The sequence below is a fragment of the Eumetopias jubatus genome, unplaced genomic scaffold (assembly GCF_037043125.1).
Source record: "Eumetopias jubatus isolate StellerSeaLion01/CBP00866 unplaced genomic scaffold, mEumJub1_p1.0 scaffold_15, whole genome shotgun sequence".
In the NCBI taxonomy this organism is placed as follows: domain Eukaryota; kingdom Metazoa; phylum Chordata; class Mammalia; order Carnivora; family Otariidae; genus Eumetopias; species Eumetopias jubatus.
Window position 1 is genome coordinate 8302359 of NW_028274821.1, and position 20586 is coordinate 8322944.

Below are 20586 nucleotides of genomic sequence, written 5' to 3' on the forward strand. Positions count from 1 at the left end.
CCTCCCACCCCCCTCCACTAAGTAACCCTCAGTTTGTTTCCTGAGATTAAGAGTCTCTTAAGGTTTGTCTCCCTCTCTGGTTTCGTCTTGTTTCATTTTTCCCTCCCTTCCCCTATGATCCTCTGTCTTGTTTCTTAAATTCCTCATATCAGTGAGATCATATGATACTTGTCTTTCTCTCATTGACTTATTTTGCTTAGGATAATACCCTCTAGTTCCATCTGCGTTGTTGCAAATGGCAAGATTTCAATTTTTTGACGGCTGCACAATAATACATACACACACACACACACCACATTTTCCTTATCCTTTCATCTGTCGATGGACATCTAGGCTCTTTCCATAGTTTGACTATTGTAGACATTGTTGCTATAAACATTGGGGTGCAGGCGCCCCTTTGGATCACTACATTTGTATCTTTGGGGTAAATACCCAGTTGTACAATTCCTGGGTTGTACGGTAGCTCTATTTTCAACTTTTTGAGGGACTCTATACTGTTTTCCAGAGTGGCTGCCCCAGCTTGCATTCCCACCAACAGTGTAGGAGGGTTCCCCTTTCTCCATATCTTCACCAACATCTGTCATTTCCTGACTTGTTAATTTTAGCCATTCTGACTGGTGTGAGGTGGTATCTCATGGAGGTTTTGATTTGGATTTCCCTGATGCCGAGAGATGTTGAGTACCTTTTCATGTGTCTGTTGGCCATTTGGGTGTCTTCTCTGGAAAAATGTCTGTTCATGTCTTCTGCCCATTTCTTGATTGGATCATTTGTTCTTTGGGTGTTGAGTTTGATAAGTTCTTTATAGATTTTGGATACTAGCCCTTTATCTGATATGTCATTTACAAATATCTTCTCCCATCCTGTTGGTTGCCTTTTGGTTTTGTCGACTGTTTCCTTTGCTGTGCAAAAGCTTTTTACCTTGATCAAGTCCCAATAGTTCATTTTTGCCCTTGCTTCCCTTGCCTTTGGCGATGTTTCTAGGAAGAAGCTGCTGCGGCTGAGGTTGAAGAGGTTGCTGCCTGTGTTCTTCTTTAGGATTTTGATGGATTCCTGTCTCACACTGAGGTCTTTCTTCCATTTTGAGTCTGTTTTTGTGTGTGGTGTAAGGAAATGGTCCAGTTTCATTCTTCTACATATGACTATCCAATGGTCCCAACACCATTTGTTGAAGAGACTCTCTTTTCCATTGGACATTCTTTCCTGCTTTGTCGAAGATGAGTTGACCATAGAGTTGAAGGTCCATTTCTGGGCTCTCGATTCTGTTCCATTGATCTATGTGTCTGTTTTTGTGCCAGTACCATACTGTCTTGATGACAGCTTTGTAATAGAGCTGGAAGTCCAGAATTGTGATGCCACCAGCTTTTACTTTTTCAACATCCCTCTGGCTATTTGGTGTTTTTTCTGGTTCCATACAAATTTTAGGGTTATTTGTACCATTTCTTTGAAAAAACTTAATGGTATTTTGGTAGGGATTGCATTGAATGTGTAGATTGCTCTAGGTAGCATTGACATTTTCACAATATTTGTTCTTCCAATCCATGAGCAGGGAACGTTTTTCCATTTCTTTGTGTCTTCCTCAATTTCTTCTTGAGTATTTTACAGTTTTCTGAGTACAGATCCTTTGTGTCTTTGGTTAGGTTTATTCCTACGTATCATATGGTTTTGGGTGCAATTGTTAATGGGATCGACTCCTTAATTTCTCTTTCTTCTGTCTTGTTGTTGGTGTATAGAAATGCAACTGATTTCTGTGCATTGATTTTCTATCCTGCCACTTTACTGAATTCCTGTATGAGTTCTAGCAGTTTTGGGGTGGAGTCTTTTGGGTTTTCCACATAAAGTATCATATCATCTGCAAAAAGTGAGAGTTTGACTTCTTCTTTGCCAATTCAGATGTCTTTAATTTCTTTCTGTTGTCTGATAGCTGTGCCTAGTACTTCTAGGACTGTGTTGAGTAGCAGTGGTGATAGTGGACATCACTGCCGTGTTCCTGACCTTAGGGGAAAGCTCTCAGTTTTTCCCCATTGAGAATGATATTCTCTGTGGGTTTTTCATAGATGGATTTTATGATATAGAGGTATGTACCCTCTATCACTACACTGTGAAGAGTTTTAATCAAGAAAGATGCTGTACTTTGTCAAATGGTTTTTTTGCATCTATTGAGAGGATCATATGGTTCTTGTTCTTTCTTTGATTAATGTAGTGTGTCACATTGATTGATTTGTGGGTGTTGAACCAACCTTGCAGCCCAGGAATAAATCCCACTTGGTCGTGATGAATAATCTTTTTAATGTACTGTTAGATCCTATTGGCTAGTACTTTGGTGAGAATTTTTGCATCCTTGTTCATCAGGGATATTGGTCTGTAGTTTTCCTTTTTGATGGGGTCTTTGTCTGGTTTTGGGATTAAGGTGTAATGCTGGCCTCATAAAATGAGTTCCATTTCTATTCTTTGGAACAGCTTCAGAAGAATAGGCATTAATTCTTTAAATGTTTGGTAGAATTCCCCTGAGAAGCCATCTGGCCCTGGGCTCTTTTTTGTTGGGAGATTTTTGATAACTGCTTCAGTTTCCTTACTGGTTATGGGTCTGTTCAGGTTTTCTATTTCCTCCTCGTTCAGTTTTGGTAGTTTATACATCTCTAGGGATGCATCCATTTCGTCCAGATAATCTAATTTGCTGGCATCTAGTTGCTCATAATATGTTCTTATAATTGTATTTCTTTGGTGTTGGTTGTGATCTCTCCTCTTTCATTCATGATTTTATTTATTTGGGTCCTTTCTCTTTGTTTGTGATTAAGTCTAGCCAGGGGTTTATCAGTCTTATTAATTCTTTCAAAGAACCAGCTCCTAGTTTCATTGATTTGTTCTACTGTTCTTTTGGTTTCTATGTCATTGATTTCTGGTCTGATCTTATTATTTCTCTTCTCCTGCTAGGTTTAGGCTTTATTTGCTGTTCTTTCTCCAGCTCCTTTAGGTGTAGGGTTAGATTGTGTATTTGAGGTCTTTCTTGTTTTTTGAGAAAGGCTTGTATTGCTAAATACTTTCCTCTTAGGGACTGCCTTTTCTGCATCCCAAAGATTTTGAACAATTGTGTTGTCATTTTCATTTGTTGCCGTGCACTTTTTAAAATCTTCTTTAATGTCCTGGTTGACCCATTCATTCTTTAGTAGGATGCTCTTTAGCCTCCATGTATTTGAGTTCTTTCCAAATTTCGTCTTGTGATGGAGTCCTAGTTTCAAAGCATTGTGGTCTAAAAATATTCAGGAAATGATCTCATTATTTTGGTACCAGCTGAGACCTGATTTTTGACCCAGGATGTGATCTGTTCTGTTCCATGTGCCCTAGAGAAGAATGTGTTTTCTGTTGCTTTGATCTTCTGCTTAGATGATCTGTCCATTTTCATGGGTGGAGTGTTAAAAGTTCCCTACTATTATTGTATTATTGTTGATGTGTTTCTTTCATTTTGTTATTAAGTGGCTTATATAATTGGCTGCTCCCATGTTAGGGGCATAGATATTTACAATTGTTAGATCTTCTTGTTGGATAGACCCTTTAAGTATGATGTAGTGTCCTTCCTCATCTCTTATTATCGTCTTTGGTTTAAAATCTAATTTGTCTGATGTAAGGATTGCCACCCCAGCTTTATTTTGATGTCCATTAGCATGGTAAATGGTTTTCCACCCCCTCACTTTAAACCTGGAGGTGTCTTTGGGTCTAAAGTGAGTCTCTTGCAGACAGCATATCAATGGGTCTTATTTTTTTTTATCTAATCTGATACCCTTTGTCTTTTGATTGGGGCATTTAGCCCATTTATATTCAGAGTAACTATTGAAAGATATGAATTTAGTACCATTGTTTTGTTTGTAAGGCGACCATTACTCTATATTGTCTCTGTTCCTTTCTGGTCTATATTATTTTTAGACTTTCTCTTTGTTTAGAGGACCCCTTTCAATATTTCTTGTAGGGCTGGTTTGGTGTTTGCAAAATCTTTTAGATTTTGTTTGTCCTGGATGCTTTTTATCACTCCTTCTATTTTCAGTGGCAGCCTAGCTGAATATAGTATTCTTGGCTGCATATTTTTCTCATTTAGTGCTCTGAATATATCATGCCCGTCCTTTCTGGCCTGCCAGGTCTCTGTGGATAGGTCTGCTGCCAGTCTAATGTTTCTACCATTGTAGGTTACAGATCTCTTGTCTCAAGCTGCTTTTAGGATTTTCTCTGTGTCTCTGAGACTTGAGTTTTATTATTAAATGTCAGGGTGTTGACCTATTTTTATTGATTTTGAGGGGGGTTCTCTGTGCCTCCTGGATTTTGATGCCAGTTTCTTTCCCCAAATTAGGGAAGTTCTCTGCTATCATTTGCTCCAAGATAGGGTCTGCCCCTCTCTCTCTTCTTCTTTTGGGATCCAAATTATTCTAATGTTGTTTTCTTTATGGTATCGCTTATCTATCGAATTCTGCCCTCATGATCCAGTAGTTGTTTATCTTTTTTCTCAGCTTCTTTATTCTCCATCATTTCATCTTCTATATCCCTAATTCTCTCTTCTGCCTCATTTATCCTAGCAGTTGGAGCCTCCATTTTTGATTGCACCTATTAATAGCCTTTTTATTTCCACTTTGGTTAGATTTTAGTTCTTTTATTTTTCGAGAAAGGCATTCTCTAGTATCTTCTATGCTTTTTTCAAGTCCAGCTAGTATCTTTATAATCGTCATTCTGAACTCTAGTTCCGACATCTTACTAATGTCCGTATTGACTAGATCCCTGGCAGTCGGTACTGCCTCTTTTTCTTTTTTTGAGATGAGTTTTTCCATCTTGTCATTTTGTCCAGAGTAGAATAGATGAATGAAAGAACAAAATGGTAAAAGGGTAACAACAACCCCAGAAAAATATACACTAAACAAATCAGCAGAGACCCGAAACCGGGGGGAAAAGAAATGAAAAAAAAATAAAGAAAGAAAGAATATTACCAGGCTGGTGAATAGAATAGAGCCACACTAGGTTTTGGGTGTATTTTGGTCTTTTAGAAGAAATTGCCCCCCAAAATTTTCAAGAAAGAAAAACTTATATATGTACAGAAATAAGGGTAAATACAACAAAGGGATGGAATATGACTGTAAAGATGAAAATTAAAAAATATTTTTTTAAAAGATTTTATTTATTTGAGAGAGAGATAGAGAGAGACAGTGAGAGAGGGAACACAAGCAGGGGGAGTGGGAGAGGGAAAAGCAGGCTTCCCGCTGAGCATGGAGCCTGATGCGGGGCTCAATCTCAGGACCCTGGGATCATGACCTGAGCTGAAGGCAGCCGCTTAACCAGCTGAGCCACCCAGGTACCCCAAAAATTTAAAAATATTTTAAAAAAGGAATTGATACAGTGATCCATGATTCATTGTTTTCATATAAGACCCAATATTCCAAGCATTACCTGCCCTTCTTAATACCTATCACAGAAAAACTAATGATGTATTGTATGGTGACTAACATAACATAATAAAATTAAATTAAAAAACAAACAAAAAAAGGAATTGATAACATAAGAAGTTGGTTGAAAAAGGAATGAAAAAAATAAAAAAAGAATGTGATCAGGCGGGAGACAAGGACAAAGTCATACATTAGATTTAGGGTGTATTTTGCTCTGCCAGAAGAAACAGTATCCCTAATTTTAAAGAAAGAAAAACTTATATAGAGAGAATAAATAAGGTTAAATACAATGAAGGGATAGAATATGACTGGAAAAATGAAAATTAAAAAAGATTTTCCAAAAAAAGAATTGATAGATGTTGGTTGAAGAGGGAAAGAAGACAAATTCAACTAAAAAATAGAAAAAATAAAGAAAATTTAAAAAAATTAACTTTGAAAGACCAAGGAATCATGGGAAAAAAGCCATGAATTCTATATGTTGTATTTCCCTAGTGCGGGCATTCTGCCGTTCTCATTGATTGGTAACCGTGGTCTTGGCTGGCTGTTCTTGCTGGGGGAGGGGCCTGTTGCCGTGGTTCCCAAATGTCTTTGCCGGAGGCAGAATTGCCCCACCCTTGCCAGTCTGGTCTAAGTAATCTGCTCCGGTTTGCTCTCGGGAGCTTTTGTTCCCTGCAAACTTTCGTATAGCTTTGGAGGACGAGAGTAAAAATGGTGGCCTCCCAATCTCCGCCCGGAGGAGCCAAGAACTCAGGGCCCCATTCCTCAGTGCGCCCCCAGAGAAAAGCAGTCACTCCCGTGTCCCCGGTCTCCGGCCGCACTGCGTGCTCACCCGGCCTGTGACCGAGCGTTGCTGTCTCTGGCACCCGACCCCGTGTGGAGTCTCCAAACCCAGCAGATCCCTGCGGTGCACTCCCGCGCCGCTCCTCCCCGGGAGGGAAGGGGAGTCTCCCCGTATCTGCCGCTTGTTGGGTCCCTGCTGGAGGAGCCGTGGCCGGACTGTGCCTCGGATCACGGTTTATGGCCACCCCGAGCTGAGAGCACACTGCTCGGCTCCATCCTACAGCCTACTTCCCCGCTCCGATACCTGGGAGCTCTGCCACACTCAGGCACCCCCAGCCTTTCTGTGACCCTGAGGGTCCTGAGACCACTGTCCCATGAAGGTTCCATCCCCCGCTTAGCCATTGGAGCGACGTCCCTTGGTGGAGCTGACTTCTAAAAGTTCCGATTTTGTGCTCCGCGGCTCTAGCACTTGCCAGAAGCGGCAGACGGAGGCCCCCTCCCCCGCCATCTATCCTCCTGAATATCGCCTCGGATTCACTTCTCCACACGCCCTACCTTCCAGAAAGTGGTCGCTTTTCTGTTCAGAGAGTTGCTGCTATTCTTTTCTTCAATCTCCTGTTGAGTTTGTAGGTGTTCAGAATGGTTTGATAACTATCTAGCTGAATTCCTGGGACCAGACAAAATTTAGGTCTCCTACTCCTCCTCCATCTTGCTCCTCCCCTTCTGGATTGGGTGTATTTTCTGATTGTTAAAAATAGTGTCAGAGAAAATTCAAACCAGGCAGAACCTTATAAAGGGTAAAGTAAAAATGATCCCAGGTCTCTCCATGCAGAGGAAACCACTGATGACATCTTGGTGTGTATCTTTTTCAACAGCTGTCTATGAAGATAAACATATTTAATTGCTACATTAGCATTATACATGCTGTTTCACAACCTGAACATGGAAGCATCATGTTCCATTTAACCAACCACGTACACGGTGGTAGTAGACTCAGCTTCTTTGCATTTTCTCGTGATAGTAAACAACTCTAAGATGAATGTCCTTGACGATGCACTCATCCACACTTGATAAACGATTATGAGCAGAATGTCTAGCAAAGAATACATAGACTTTACGTTTTGAACCCTTTGGGTGGAATACCTCCCAGAAATACAGAAATTTATGCTTCCAATAATTGCTATTCACCGTTGTCTCATACCCTGTCCGGTATTTGATATTGTTAGTATATATTTTTAAACTGTTGACATTGACAGAGAAAAACTTAGACGTCAATCTTTTATTACACATTTCTTTGAATATTATGGCAATTCATTATTTGCCTTCTTTTTGCTATTGGCATTTTTCTAGTTGTCAACTACCTACTGATCCCCCTACTAACTTTTCAATAAGGATGCTTGTTTTTCCTTATTTTTTAGAGTTAATTGTATCTTGGGGATATTCATTCTTGGTTGAGTGTACTGAAAATATTTTCCCAGCTTATCATTGCTTTTCAATTTTGTTTAAAGTATTTAATTTTTTTTTTGTCAAAGGTAGATTTAAAAAAATTAAGTTGTTACCAATACTTACTGGATTTTATGGCATGCTTAAAATGACCTGCTCCCCCCATATTTAAACAGAGGGTCCAAGAGGATGAAGAAAAGAGGCTATATGGGCAAGGCATTTTGCAGTGCCTGAAAACAGCAACTCACTTCATACCCTAATCAAATCACAACTGAACAAACAAACAAATAATGGCAAAACAAAAAATTATGACCATATCTGGTTTAGGAGAACTGAACCAGATAAAGTTTGAAGCTTTTTATCTGTTCTGGGATGGCATTCAATCAATATATGGAGAAATGCTTTCACCAATTCAAAAAATATTTATTAAGTACCGGGTTTTGCGCTCGGCTTTGATTCAGAGAAAAAAAGATAACGATTTAAAAAAAGAAAGTAAAATCGTCCCTGCCTGCAAAGAGTTCACAGACTGCTAGGTATTGTAGAAGACTAACATCCATCCCACATCCTACTTCAAAACCATAAGAAAACAATTGGTAAATGCAGAAAATCCTGATTTCTCAGGGGGGAGAAAAAACCATTTCTTGTGATTTAAAGAAAACATATTATATAAAAGAGCCCCAAGCTCCCTTCTGCATTTATTCATGGCTGCCTGTCTGCAAGGAGACACTGATGCCTTTGAGACACTGACTGGTCTGTAATAGTTAAACCTGTAATCATCCTTTATGCCAGGAAAATGTTTTCAAAACATCTGCACTATTTAACCAGCCAAGATGTTTTGTGAAAAATATCTGTGAAAGCTTCCATCAGGAAGTATTCATTCATTTGAAGTAATGGATGAAAATATTTGAAAATATTTGGTCATCTTAACTCTGTGTGTGTGTGTGTGTTTTGAATGTGTGTGTATGAATGTGCCACATACTTGTATAATAGTAGAATTTTATATATAACTATGTTTTAAAGTTAAAACACTTCCTGTATTTGATTTCATAAGGGAGAATGGAAGACATTAAGTATGGGAACTAAGATCTACTTTATAATGAGAGAAACGACCACAGTCCCTTATCGTTTTAATAGGATTTTAGAAATTATTTTTACCTTTGTTATTCATTCTTCACAAAAAGCTTGGGAAATAAATATCAGTATTTTCATTTTGCATAATGCAATAATGTGGCTGAGTGTGAATAGGTGATTGAAGTCCCTACGTTAGTAAATATCAGAGATGAAAACCAAACTCCGAGTTTATTACCTTTGCCACCACTCTACAGCTGCCCCAGTGCTCAAGGCCTGCCTAACTTGTAAAAGGAGGAATAGCGAGTTACTTCCCAATTATCTATGTATGAACCTGATGAGAGCCTAGCCACTCACTGCAGGCCCTGCTTGCAGAAACCAAGCACCCTCTTTATTGTGCTTGCCTTGGCATAATGTGGTTAAGAGCAAGAGTGGGCTTTGGAGTCAAATTTAATCCTAGGTTTTAATTCTGGTTCTGCCACTTACTAGCCGTGCATATTTGGACCTAAACTCTCTGCCTAGTCTTTACCTAAAAACACTGGCAGTCACAATATTTACAGTGAAGACTGTGTGAGATCTCTGGCACATAGTAGGTGCTTAAGAATCACACCCAGAGGGACATTACCTGGACTCTCCTGGGATGCCATCAAGAGATACAAAATGCTCTGGGGAATACAGGATTTAAAGGGAGTGGGGCCCTGGACATAAAGGCAAGAGCCAGTAAGTGTTAGTATTGCTCTCTGTGCTAACCCACTTGCAAAGAATTGGTATAGGGCTATAGTTAAATTCCTCTTTTATCTCAGATCCTCGTATTCCCTTACGACTCACAAGGCTTTATATTAAGAAGAAAGAAATGGGGAGCCTTGAGAAAAGGAGAGAAATATAGGGATGGCATTACTGAACCTTTTTACAATGCTCAAAAATGGATTTTCCTAATCCTCTTTTATTTTTTTCGCCCTTTATAGCCGATGGCGTCTGTGTCTTTAAATGCTTACTCAACAGAGACACTGAATGTTGCCGCGTGGGCAAGGAATCCATCTTGATCACTCTGGGATATAACAGTGCTTTGCTGAAGTTTGAGTCTCCCACTGGTAAGTTTTGTGCCTGTCCTGACCCCTTCCTTGCCTTTCTTGAGGACAAGTCTCCTGATTGGTTGACTTTGCTGTTACTGATTGGTTGGCTTTGGCAGCGTGTTTCCTGATGTGAGCTCTCCTGGATTGATAGAATGATTTGAAACTGGTGCTGGCGCTTACTTGATCCCATAGCTAGGGAATAACCAACCTTTTCCTAGACTATGAGCACGTTTTTATTCTTGATCGCCCCCGCCCCCGACTTTGGTCGTGGCTGGCTACCAAGGATGGTCCCAGTTTTCATCGCTGTTGTTGCTTCTCCTTGACGATGAGATTGTTTGCAGAAATGTGATTTTTCAACTTGAGTGTCATTCAGAATGATTCCACTTTGTTTTTTACCTTTGAATCATTGGTTGATCATTTTTAGACTCTAGACAACAAATGTCAAGCAAACAGGGAGGTAAACTAAAGTATAACCAGAAGTGTTTTAAGAAAGGAAGAAAAGGCACTTTGGAAGAGATCAAATCTGATAAAGAAATTAAGGCTAACAATAACAATGCCTTGGGTCTACCTTAGATGGGGGACGTCATTTCTTAACTTGATTATAAATTGATCTTTTTGTACTTATGGTGTTAATCCAGACAATGTGAAGTATTAGCAATGGTACCTGTTCTCCTCTGGTTAGCTAAAATATCATAAGCTGTTTCATTATCGATAACTACTTTGGATAAAGAAATTAACCCGGTTTCTTGTTTTGAAATTCCACTCAGACAGGCGTCACAGAGTGAGGAATTTGTTTAGGACATGTCTGTCCATCTATCCATCCTTTGTTTGTCCATCAGTCCATCTTATGTTTATGCTGCATTTTGGAGTAAATTATAATAACCAATACATTTTGCCATGATGTACTTCCAGCTGCATCTCATTAGAACTCAAAATTTGTTTCTAATTTTTTTCTATTAAGGTTAAATTGATGTACACTGAAATGCACAAATCTCAAGAACACCATCGTTCCTAAAAGTTACCTCATGCCGTTTCCCAGTCACTCCTGACTCCTTTCCTTCCAGGGGCAGTCACTGCTCTGGTTTTCTTCTAACCATAGATTAGATTTGCCTTTCCTACAACTTCCTATAAATGGGATCATTCAGTGTATACTCTCTTTAATAAGGTCACTGAGCATATTTTGAGACATCTATGTTGTTGCTAGTATTATAGTTTATTCACTTTTATTACTAAGTAGTAGTCACAATTTGTGTATTCATTCTCATTTTGGTGGATATTCAGATTGTCTCCAGGTCTTGGATATCATGAGTAAGGTTGCGATAAATATTCTCATACCAATCATTTTGCATCCATATATTTTTTTCGTTTCTTTTAGATCAATACCTGTGGGTAAAATTTCTGGGTCATAGCATAAGTGCATGCTTAGTTCTATAATAAATAGCCAGAATTTTTTCTAAAGCAGTTGTACCATCCTTATACTTCCACCAATAATGGATGAGAGTTGTTCCACGTCTTTACCAACATTTGGTCTTTCAGTTTATTAAATTTGTTTTCCATTTTGTAAAAAATAAATAAATAATTAAAAAAAAACTTTCTCCATTTTGGTAGATGTGTGGTTGAATCTCACTGTGGTTTTAATTTACATTTTCCTGATGCTTAATGATATTAAGCAGTTTTTCATGGGCTTATGAATTCAAATCATTTACTTGTTACTAATTGGTTGTTTATCTATGGAGTTGTTGTTCTTTATGTATCCAGGACACCAGGCATGTGTCAGACACATAATTCATGCATGTTATCTCCTAGCTTGGAACTTGCTTACTCATTTGCATAATGATGTCTTTCATTGAGAAGAAGTATTCAAACTTGGTGAAGTCATTTTTTCCTTATTGCATTCTGTATCCTAAGAACCTTTCCTACCCTCAGATAGTGAATGATTTCTCCTGTATTTCCTTCTAGAAGTTTTAAAGCTTTAGCTTTTGTATTTTATTATTTTTTTGTATTTATTATTATTTTCTAATCTCTTTCAATTACTTTTTATATGGTGTGAGGTATGAGGCCAAGGATTACTTTTAGACCATATGCATATCCATTTATTCTAGCACTGTGTACTAAAAAGGCGTTTGCAAGTCAAATGACTGTGTACAGACTTGATCTATTCTAGAGCTCTCTGTTCTGCTCCACTTATTATCCTTAGGCCAGTATCACATTGTCTGGATTACCTTTAAAGTAACACTTGAAGTCTGATGGTTTAAGTCCTCTAATTTTCTTTTTTGTCAAGGTTGTTCTGGATGTTCTAGCTCCTTTACATTCCCATATACATTTTATAATTAAGTTGTCAATTTCTGTACAAATGCTTGCTCCAATTAAGATTGAGATTGATCAGTTTGGTGAGAATTGTCATTTTAACATTATTAAGTCAGTCATTGGCAAGCTGAAGACAGCTCATACTAAATCACAACAGACGATTATTAAATTTTCAGAAATTTGATAACTGGACATTGGCTAGGGTGGAAGAAATTAGTAAAGTCCCATGTTGTTTTGTGGGGAGGGAGTTCATTGTTAAATGACTACCAGCATGCCATTATTTTCAGTCCAGGAATATGGTATTTCTCTCCATTTATTTAGATCTTTAATTTTTCCCCAGAAGGGAAACATTTTGTAGTTTTTAGCGTTGAGGTCACACACAACTTTGACAAATTTATCCCTAAATATTTTATGTTTTTCAATGTATTATAAATAAAATTTTGTAAACTCATAACTGTTTGCTGCTGGTATATAATAAATGAAATAAAATAAATAAATTTATTTATTTAAAAAATTTCCAGTATGATTAATATACAATGTTGTATTAGTACAATATAGTGATTCAACAATTCTGTACATTATTGAGTGCTCATCATGACAAGTGTGCTTTTAATCCCCTTCACCTGTTTCACCCATCCCTCCACCCACCTCACCTCTGGTGATACCCAAGTTTGTTGTCTATAGTTAAGAGTCTGTTTTTTGGTTTGTGTCTTTTTTTCTTTGTTCATGTGTTCTGTTTCTTAAATTTCACAAATGAGTGAAGTCATATGGTATTTGTTTTGACTGACTTATTTCACTTAGCATTATACCCTTTAGATCCATCCATGTTGTTGCAAATGGCAAGATTTCATTCTTTTTTATGGCTGAGTAATATATCTATATCTATCTATATATCTCACATTTTCTTTATCCATTCATCTATAGATGGACACTGGGGCTGCTTCCATAATTTGGCTATTGTAAATAATGCTGCAATAAACATAGAGGTGCATATATCTTTTGAAATTAGTGTTTTCATATTCTTTGGGTAAATATCCAGTAGTGAAATTAGTAGATCATCTGGTAATTCTATTTGTAATTTTTTGAGGAATGTCCCTATTGTTTCCCACAGTGGCTACACCAGTTTGCATTCCCATCAGCAGTGCCATGAGGGTTCTGTTTTCTCCACCTTCTTGTCAACACTTGTTGTTCCTTGTGTTTTTTATTTTAGCTCTTCTGACAAATGTGAGATGATACCTCTTTGTGGTTTTGATTTTCATTTCCCTGATGATGAGTGATGTTGAGCATCATTTCATGTGTCTGTTGGCCATCTGTATGTTTTCTTTGGAGAAATGTCTATTTGTGTCTTCTACCCACCTTTTATTTATTTATTTATTTTAAAATTTCTTTTAAAGATTATTTATTTTTGACAGGGAGGGGGCGAGCATGCAAATCAGGGTGGGGAGGACCAGAGGGAGAAAAATCTTCAAGCAGACTCTCTGCTGAGTGCAGAGCCCAACGTGGGGTTCGATCTCATGACCCATGAGATCATGACCTGAGCCAAAACCAAGAGTCAGAAGCTTAACTGACTGAGCCACCTAGGCACCCCTTGCCCACCTTTTAATTGGATTATTTGAGTTCTGTTTTGAGTTGTAGAAGTTCTTTATATATTTTGGGTAGTAAACTGTTATTAGACATGTCATTTGCAAATATCTGCTCCCATTCGGTAGGTTGTCTTTTAGCTATGTTATTTCCTTTGCTGTGCAGAAGCTTTTTATTTTGATGTAGTCCGAGTAGTTTGTTTTTGCTTTTGTTTCCCTTGCCAAAGGAGACATATCTAGAAAAATGTTGCTACAGCTGATGTCAGAGAAATTACTGCCTATGCTCTCTTCTAGCAGTTTTATGGTTTCAGGTCTCACATTTAGGTCTTTAATAGACCTAATAAATTTGGATTTATTTTTGTATATGGTGTAAGAAAGTGGTCCAGTTTCATCCTTTTGCATGTTGCTCTCCAGTTTTCCCAACACCACTTTTTGAAGAGACTGTCCTTTACCCATTGGATATTCTTCCTTGCTTTGTTGAAGATTAATTGACCATATAGTTGTGGATTCATTTCTGGGTTTTCTATTCTGTTCTTGTGTCTATCTCTGTGTTTTTGTGCCAGTACCATACGGTTTTGATCACTACAGCCTTGTAATATAACTCGAAGTCTGGAATTGTGATACCTCCAGCTTTGCTTTTCATTTTTAAGGTTGCTTTGGCTATTCGGGGTATTTTGTGGTTCCATACATATTTTAGGATTATTTGTTCTAGGTCTGTGAAAAATGCTGTTAGTATTTTGATAGGGATTGCATTAAATATATAGATTTCTTTGGGTAGTATGGACATTTTAGCAATCTTTGTTATTCCAATCCATAAGCATGGAATATCTTTCCATTTGTTGGTGTCATCTTCAATTTCTTTCATCAGTGTTTTAAAGTTTTCAGAGTACAGGCCTTTCAGCTCTTTGGTTAAATTTATTCCTAGGTACTTTATTATTTTTGGTGCAATTGTAGGTGGGATTGTTTACTTAATTTCTCTTTTTGCTCCATTATTACAGAAATGCAGTGGATTTCTGTATTATATTGATTTCGTATCCTGCAACCATACTGAATTCATGTATTGGTTCTAATAGATTTGGGGGGAGTCTTTAGGATTTTCTGTGTATAGTATCATGTCATCTGCAAATAATGAAGGTTTTACTTCCCAATTTGGATGTTCTTAATTTCTTTTTCATGTCTGATCACTGTGGCTAGGACTTCCAGTACTAAGTTGAAAAAAAGTGGTGAGAGTGGACATCCTTGTCTTTTTCCTGACTCTTGGAGATAAGCTCTCAGTTTTTGCCCATTAAGAATAATGTTACCTGTGGGTTTTTCATATGTGACCTTTATTATGTTGAGGTATGTTCCCTCTAAACCTGCTTTGTTGATGATTTTATCATGAGTGGGTGTTGTACTTTGTCAAATGCTTTCTCTGCATCTATTGAAATGATCATATGGTTTTTATCCTTTCTCTTGTTGATGTGATGTATCATGTTGATTGATTTGCGAATATTGAACCACCCTTCCATTCCAGGAATAAATTCCACTTGATTGTGGTGAATGATTTTTTTAATGTATTGTTGGATTCAGTTTGTTAATATTTTGTTGAGGATTTTTGCATCTGTGTTCATCAGAAATAGTGGGCTTTTTAAATGATGTCTTTATCTCGTTTTGGTATAGCATAATGCTGGCCTCATAAAACGAATTGGAAGCTTTCCTTCCTCTTATATTTTTTGGAATAGTTTGAGAAAAAGAGGTATTTACTTTTTTTTAAATGTTTGGTGGAATTTACCTGTGAAGCTTTCTGGTCCTGGACATTTTGTTGGGAGGTTTTTGATTACTGCTTTAATTTCATTGTTGGTACTTGGTCTGTTCAAATTTTCTATTTCTTCCAGGTTCAGTTTTGGGAGGCTATATATTTCTTGAAATTTATCCACTTCTTCTAGGTTGTCCAGTTTGTTGGCATATAATTTTTCATAATAATTCTCTTATAATCCTTTGTATTTTTGTGGTTTTTGTTGTTATTTCTTGTCTTTCATTTCTGATTTTATTTGAGTCCTCTTCTCTCTTTTTTTGATGAGTCTCACTAAAGATTTATCAACTTTGTTGATCTTTTGAAAGAACTAGCTCCTGATTTCATTGATCGCTTCAGTTTTTTTTTAAAGTTTTTATTTCATTTATTTCTGCTCTAATTTTATCATTTCCTTCCTTCTCCTGGTTTTGGATTTTGTTTGTTCTTTTTCTAGCTCCTTTAGGTGTAAGGTTAAATTATTTAATTGAGATTTTTCTTGTTTCTTGAGGTAAGTCTGTATTGCTATAAACTTTCCTCTTAAAACAGTTTTGTTGCATCCCAAAGATTTTGGATGGCTGTGTTTTCATTTTTCATTTGTCTCCATGTAATTTTTTATTTCCTCTTTGATTTCTTGGTTGACCCATTCACTGTTTAGTAGCATGTTATTTAACCTCCGTGTATTGTGTTCTTTCCAGATTTTTTATTGTGGTTGATTTCTAGTTTCATGGCATTGTGGTCAGAAAAGATGTATGGTATGACTTCAGTGTTTTTGAATTTGTTGAGACTTGTTTTGTGGTTTAATATGTGTTCTCTTCTGGAGAATATTCCATGTGCACTTGACAGAATGTGTATTTTGCTGTTTGGGATGGAATGTTGTGAATATATCTTGTAAATCCATCTGGTCCAGTGTGTCATTAAAAGCCATTGTTTTCTTGTTGACTTTCTGTTTGGATGATCTATCCATTGATGTAAGTGGGGTGTTAAAGTCCCCTACTACTACTGTATTACTATCAGTTACTCCCTTTATGTTTGTTATTAGCTGCTTTATGTATTTGGGTGCTTCCATGTTGCGGGCCTAAATATTTACAATTCTTACATCTTGTTGGATTATTCTGTTTATGATTATATAGAGTTTTTTTTTCATCTGTTGTGACAACCTTTGTTTTAAAGTCTATTTTGTCTGATATAAGTATTGCTACCGAGGCTTTCTTTTCACTTCTGTCTGCATGATAAATTCTTTTTCATCCCTTCACTTTGAATCTGCCTGTGTTTTTAGGTCTGAAATGAGTCTTTTGTAGGCAGTCTTGCTTTTTTATCCATTCAGTCACCCCCTGTCTTTTGAATGGAGTGTTTAGTCCGTTTATATTCAGAGTAATTTGATAGATATGTACTTATTGCCATTTGGTTACTTATTTTATGGTTGTTTTTGTATTTCTCTGTTAACTGTCTTCGTTTGCTTTCTTCTCTCTTCTCTTGCTGGCTTTCTTTAGTGATATACTTGGATTCTTTTCTCTTTATTTTTTGCATATCACCGGTTTTTGAATTGTGGTTACCATTAGGTTTATAAATGACATCTTAGGCATATAGCAGTCTATTAAGTTGATGGTTGCTTACCCATTCTAAAAGCACTAAATTTTTACTCCTCTTGCCCCCATATTTTAGGTATATGCTGTCATACTTTACATTTTTATTTTTTTTGAATCTCTTGACTGATTTTTATATATGTAATTAATTTTACTGCTTTTATGCTTCCTATTTTACTCCTGCTTCTAGCGTTTCCTTTCCACTCCAGAGTGTCCTTTGACATTTGTTGTAGGACTGGTTTAGTCGTGATGAATTCCTTTAACTTTTGTTTGTCTGGGAAGCTTTATATCTCTCTTTCTATTCTGAATGATAGCCTTGCTGGGTGGAGTATTCTTGGTTGTAGGTATTTTTTCTTTCAGCACTTCAAATATATCATGCCAGTCTCTTCTGGCCTGCAAAGTTTCTGCTGCAAAATCGGCTGATAGCCTTATTGGGCTTTGCTTATATGAAAATGTTTTCTTTTCTCCTGATGCTTTTAAAATTCTCTCTTTATCAATACTTTTTGCCATATTAATTATTATGTGTTTTGGTGTGGACCTCGTTGGGTTGATTTTGCTGGGGGCTATCTGTGCCTCCCGGATCTGGATTTCTGTTTCCTTTCCCAGATTAGGGAAGTTTTCAGCTTCTATTTCTTCAAATACATCTTCTGTCCCCCACCCTTTCTCTTTATTCTCCTTTTGGGACCCCTGTAATGCAAATGTGACTATGCTTGATGAGTTCCCTTAATCTATTTTCATTTTTTTTTCTCTCTCTTCTTAAGCTTGATTGCCTTCCATTACTCTGTCCTCCAGGGCACTGATCTGTTCTTCTTGCTTTAGTCTACTGTTTATTCCCTCTAGTGTATTTTTAATGTCAGTTATTGAGTTCTTCATCTCTGATTGGTTCCTTTTTATGTTTTTTATCTCTTTGTTAAGGGTCTCACTGAGGTCCTCCACTCTTTTCTCAAGTCCAGTGAGTATCTTTTTGACCATTTCTTTAAATTCTCTATCAGACATATTACTTATCTCTGTTTCATTTAGGTCTCTTTCTTTGATGTTTGTCCTTTTGTTTCATTTGGGACATATTCCTCTGTTGCCTCATTTTGCCTAACTCCCTGTGTCTGTTTCTGTATGTTAGGAAAGTCAGCCATGTTTCCTGCTCTTGAAAGTAGTGGCCTTATGAAGAAGAGGTCCTGTAGTGCCCTGCAGTGCATTGTCTCCTGTTCACCGGAACCTGGCACTTCAAGGATGTCTTGTATATGTGTTGCATGTACCCCACTTTTGTGGCTGAGCCCCTTTTTCCTTCATTCCAGTAATGTGCGGTGGCTTTCTTTGCTCTTGTGGGTGTGCCTTGTTAGTGAGCCAGTCTGGGGTGCACTGGTCTTGAGCTGAGTCAGATCAAGGTGTTTGCCAGAGATGCAGTAGCACCAAACTGCAGGGGTGCTTTCCCTGTGTTGTTCCCTGAGATGATCTTGTTGGTACGTGGGACCTGTAGTCATACCAGGTCTGCCCCCGGCCCAGCACAGGGGCCTGAGTTGGACTGGTGTGTGTGGTTATCTTCCCCTCTCCCTGGGGCAGAAGTCAGTTTGGAGTGGTGCTAGCCCCTATTAGGGCTGCTTGCACCCTGCCACATTTGTGGCACCACTTTGAATGGACTCCTACTGAGGGTATGATTGAGGGAGCAAATCTTCAGGAGAATGTGGAGGTGGGGCATGTGTCTGCTGTGGGAGGAGGCTGAGTTGGAGGGAGCAGTTCCACAGGAGAGCACTGGGGTGGGGTGCATGGTGTTAGCAAGGTTTGCATGGGAGGACATCAGCAACCTCCCAGGAAAACTGCTGAGGCCAGGTTGGAGGGGTCAGACCTGAAGAAGCACATGGGAAATTGTTAGCAAGCTAGGTGGAGAGTATTCCCACTGTGTTCATTCCTGCAGGTGTCCCTGTATCTAGACTACGGGGCGGGGGAGGAAAATGGCACCCGCCAGCTCCTTTGTTCTTTCAGAAATCTCTCAAAGATCCCTGCCCCTTAAGCACAGGCCCCTAGATTAGCAAACAAATCTCTCTCCTGTACACCCCAGGTGTCTTACAAACTGCTGCTTCTGCACTGTATCTCAGCAGGGCTGTTTGTTGTGCTCTCTCTTTAAGGGCAGGGAGTCAGTTCTCTATCACCTTCAGGCTCTCCCAGAGCTGAACCTGCTGATTTATAAATTTCCAGGTGGTAAGACCCACTGATTTTAAGAACTTGAGAAGTTAAGCCCCTCTGATTTTCAAAGCCAAGTGTTATGGGGATTCATACAGATGTCTTGTGCCCAGGGTGCCTGGTGTGATCTGTTTCTCTCCTTTCTCCATGCCTGCAGTGTCCCTCTCTCCTGCAAACAGTCCTGTGGGTCTGTTTGGTTCCTGACCTTGTCTCCACATTTCCTACCCTCTTCAGTGTGGTCTCTTCTCTGCATTTAGCTGTGTAGAGTCTGTTCTGCCAGTCTTCAAGTCATTTTCTGGGTTATTTACCCTGACGTGGTTGTTACCTGGTTATACCCATGGGACAAGTTAAACCCAGGATCATCCTACTCCACCATCTTTGGATGTCTCTGATTAATGTTGGATACCACAACCTTTTATATTCACTTGCCAGTTCTAGTATATTTCAGATTCCTTAGAATTTTTTCTTTAATCTGTCATCTGCACATAGAGATAGCTTTACCTGTTTTCTGATCTTTATGCCTTTTGTATTTTTTCTTGAGTGTTTGAAATTGTTATGACTTCCAGTACAATTTTGCCTGGCCTGGGAAAGCAGTTGTCCTTGACATTCTCCTAACTGTAGGGGAAAGTCCAGTTGTCACCATTTAGTATAATGTTTGTGGTAAATCTTTTGTGGCTGCCATTTATCACCCTGGGGAAGTTTACTTCTTGCTGGAAGTTTTTATCATAATGTGATAAAAAAAAAAAAACCTAATAGCATTAGGTTTTGTCAAATATTTTTCTGGATCTGTTGAGATTATCACATTCTGTAAATTTAGTGAATTACTTAGAATGAAATAGTTTGTATAGAATTGGTATTATTTCTTTGTCAAATTTTTGATAGAATGCACCTGTGAAAGTCACTGGGGCTTAAGGTTTTATTAATGGAAATAAAATTTATGTAATAGAATAGAACTCTTCAGATTTTCTTCTTGTGTCAATTTGACATTTTGTATTTTATGGAATTGTTCCATTTCATCTAAGATGTCAGATTTACTGGAAAATTTCTTCATAGTTCACATGTTATCCTTTTAATTTAAAATATCTATAATTCTCCTATTTTTTTCTGATATTGATTATCAATCTCTTTTTTTAATCAGCCTAGCTAGAGGTTTATCATTTTTATCAGTCTTTTCAACAAATCAGTTTTGGTTGCATTATTTTCTCTGTTGTTTACTTATTTCCTATTTTGCTGATTTCTGCTCTTTATAATTTTCTTTCTTCTTCATGCTTTGAGTTTACTTTGCCCCTTTGTTTTAACTTCTTAGAGCGAAACTTTAAGTCATTAATTTTACTTTTTTATTCATTTCTAATATAATTTCTTGAAGTCATTAATCTTTCCCTAATTATA

The 20586-nt window shown here is 37.8% G+C and overlaps 1 protein-coding gene across 1 annotated transcript in view; it reads left to right on the forward strand.

Annotated features, from left to right (window-relative positions):
- The window catches only part of LOC114219771 (histone-arginine methyltransferase CARM1-like), a 294102-nt gene that overhangs the window by 116605 nt on the left and 156911 nt on the right, over window positions 1-20586 (forward strand). Inside the window, exon 2 of the mRNA XM_088018780.1 lies at window positions 9674-9799. Within this exon, the coding sequence (XP_087874906.1) occupies window positions 9674-9799 (126 nt within the window). The remainder of the gene's footprint in view (window positions 1-9673; window positions 9800-20586) is intronic.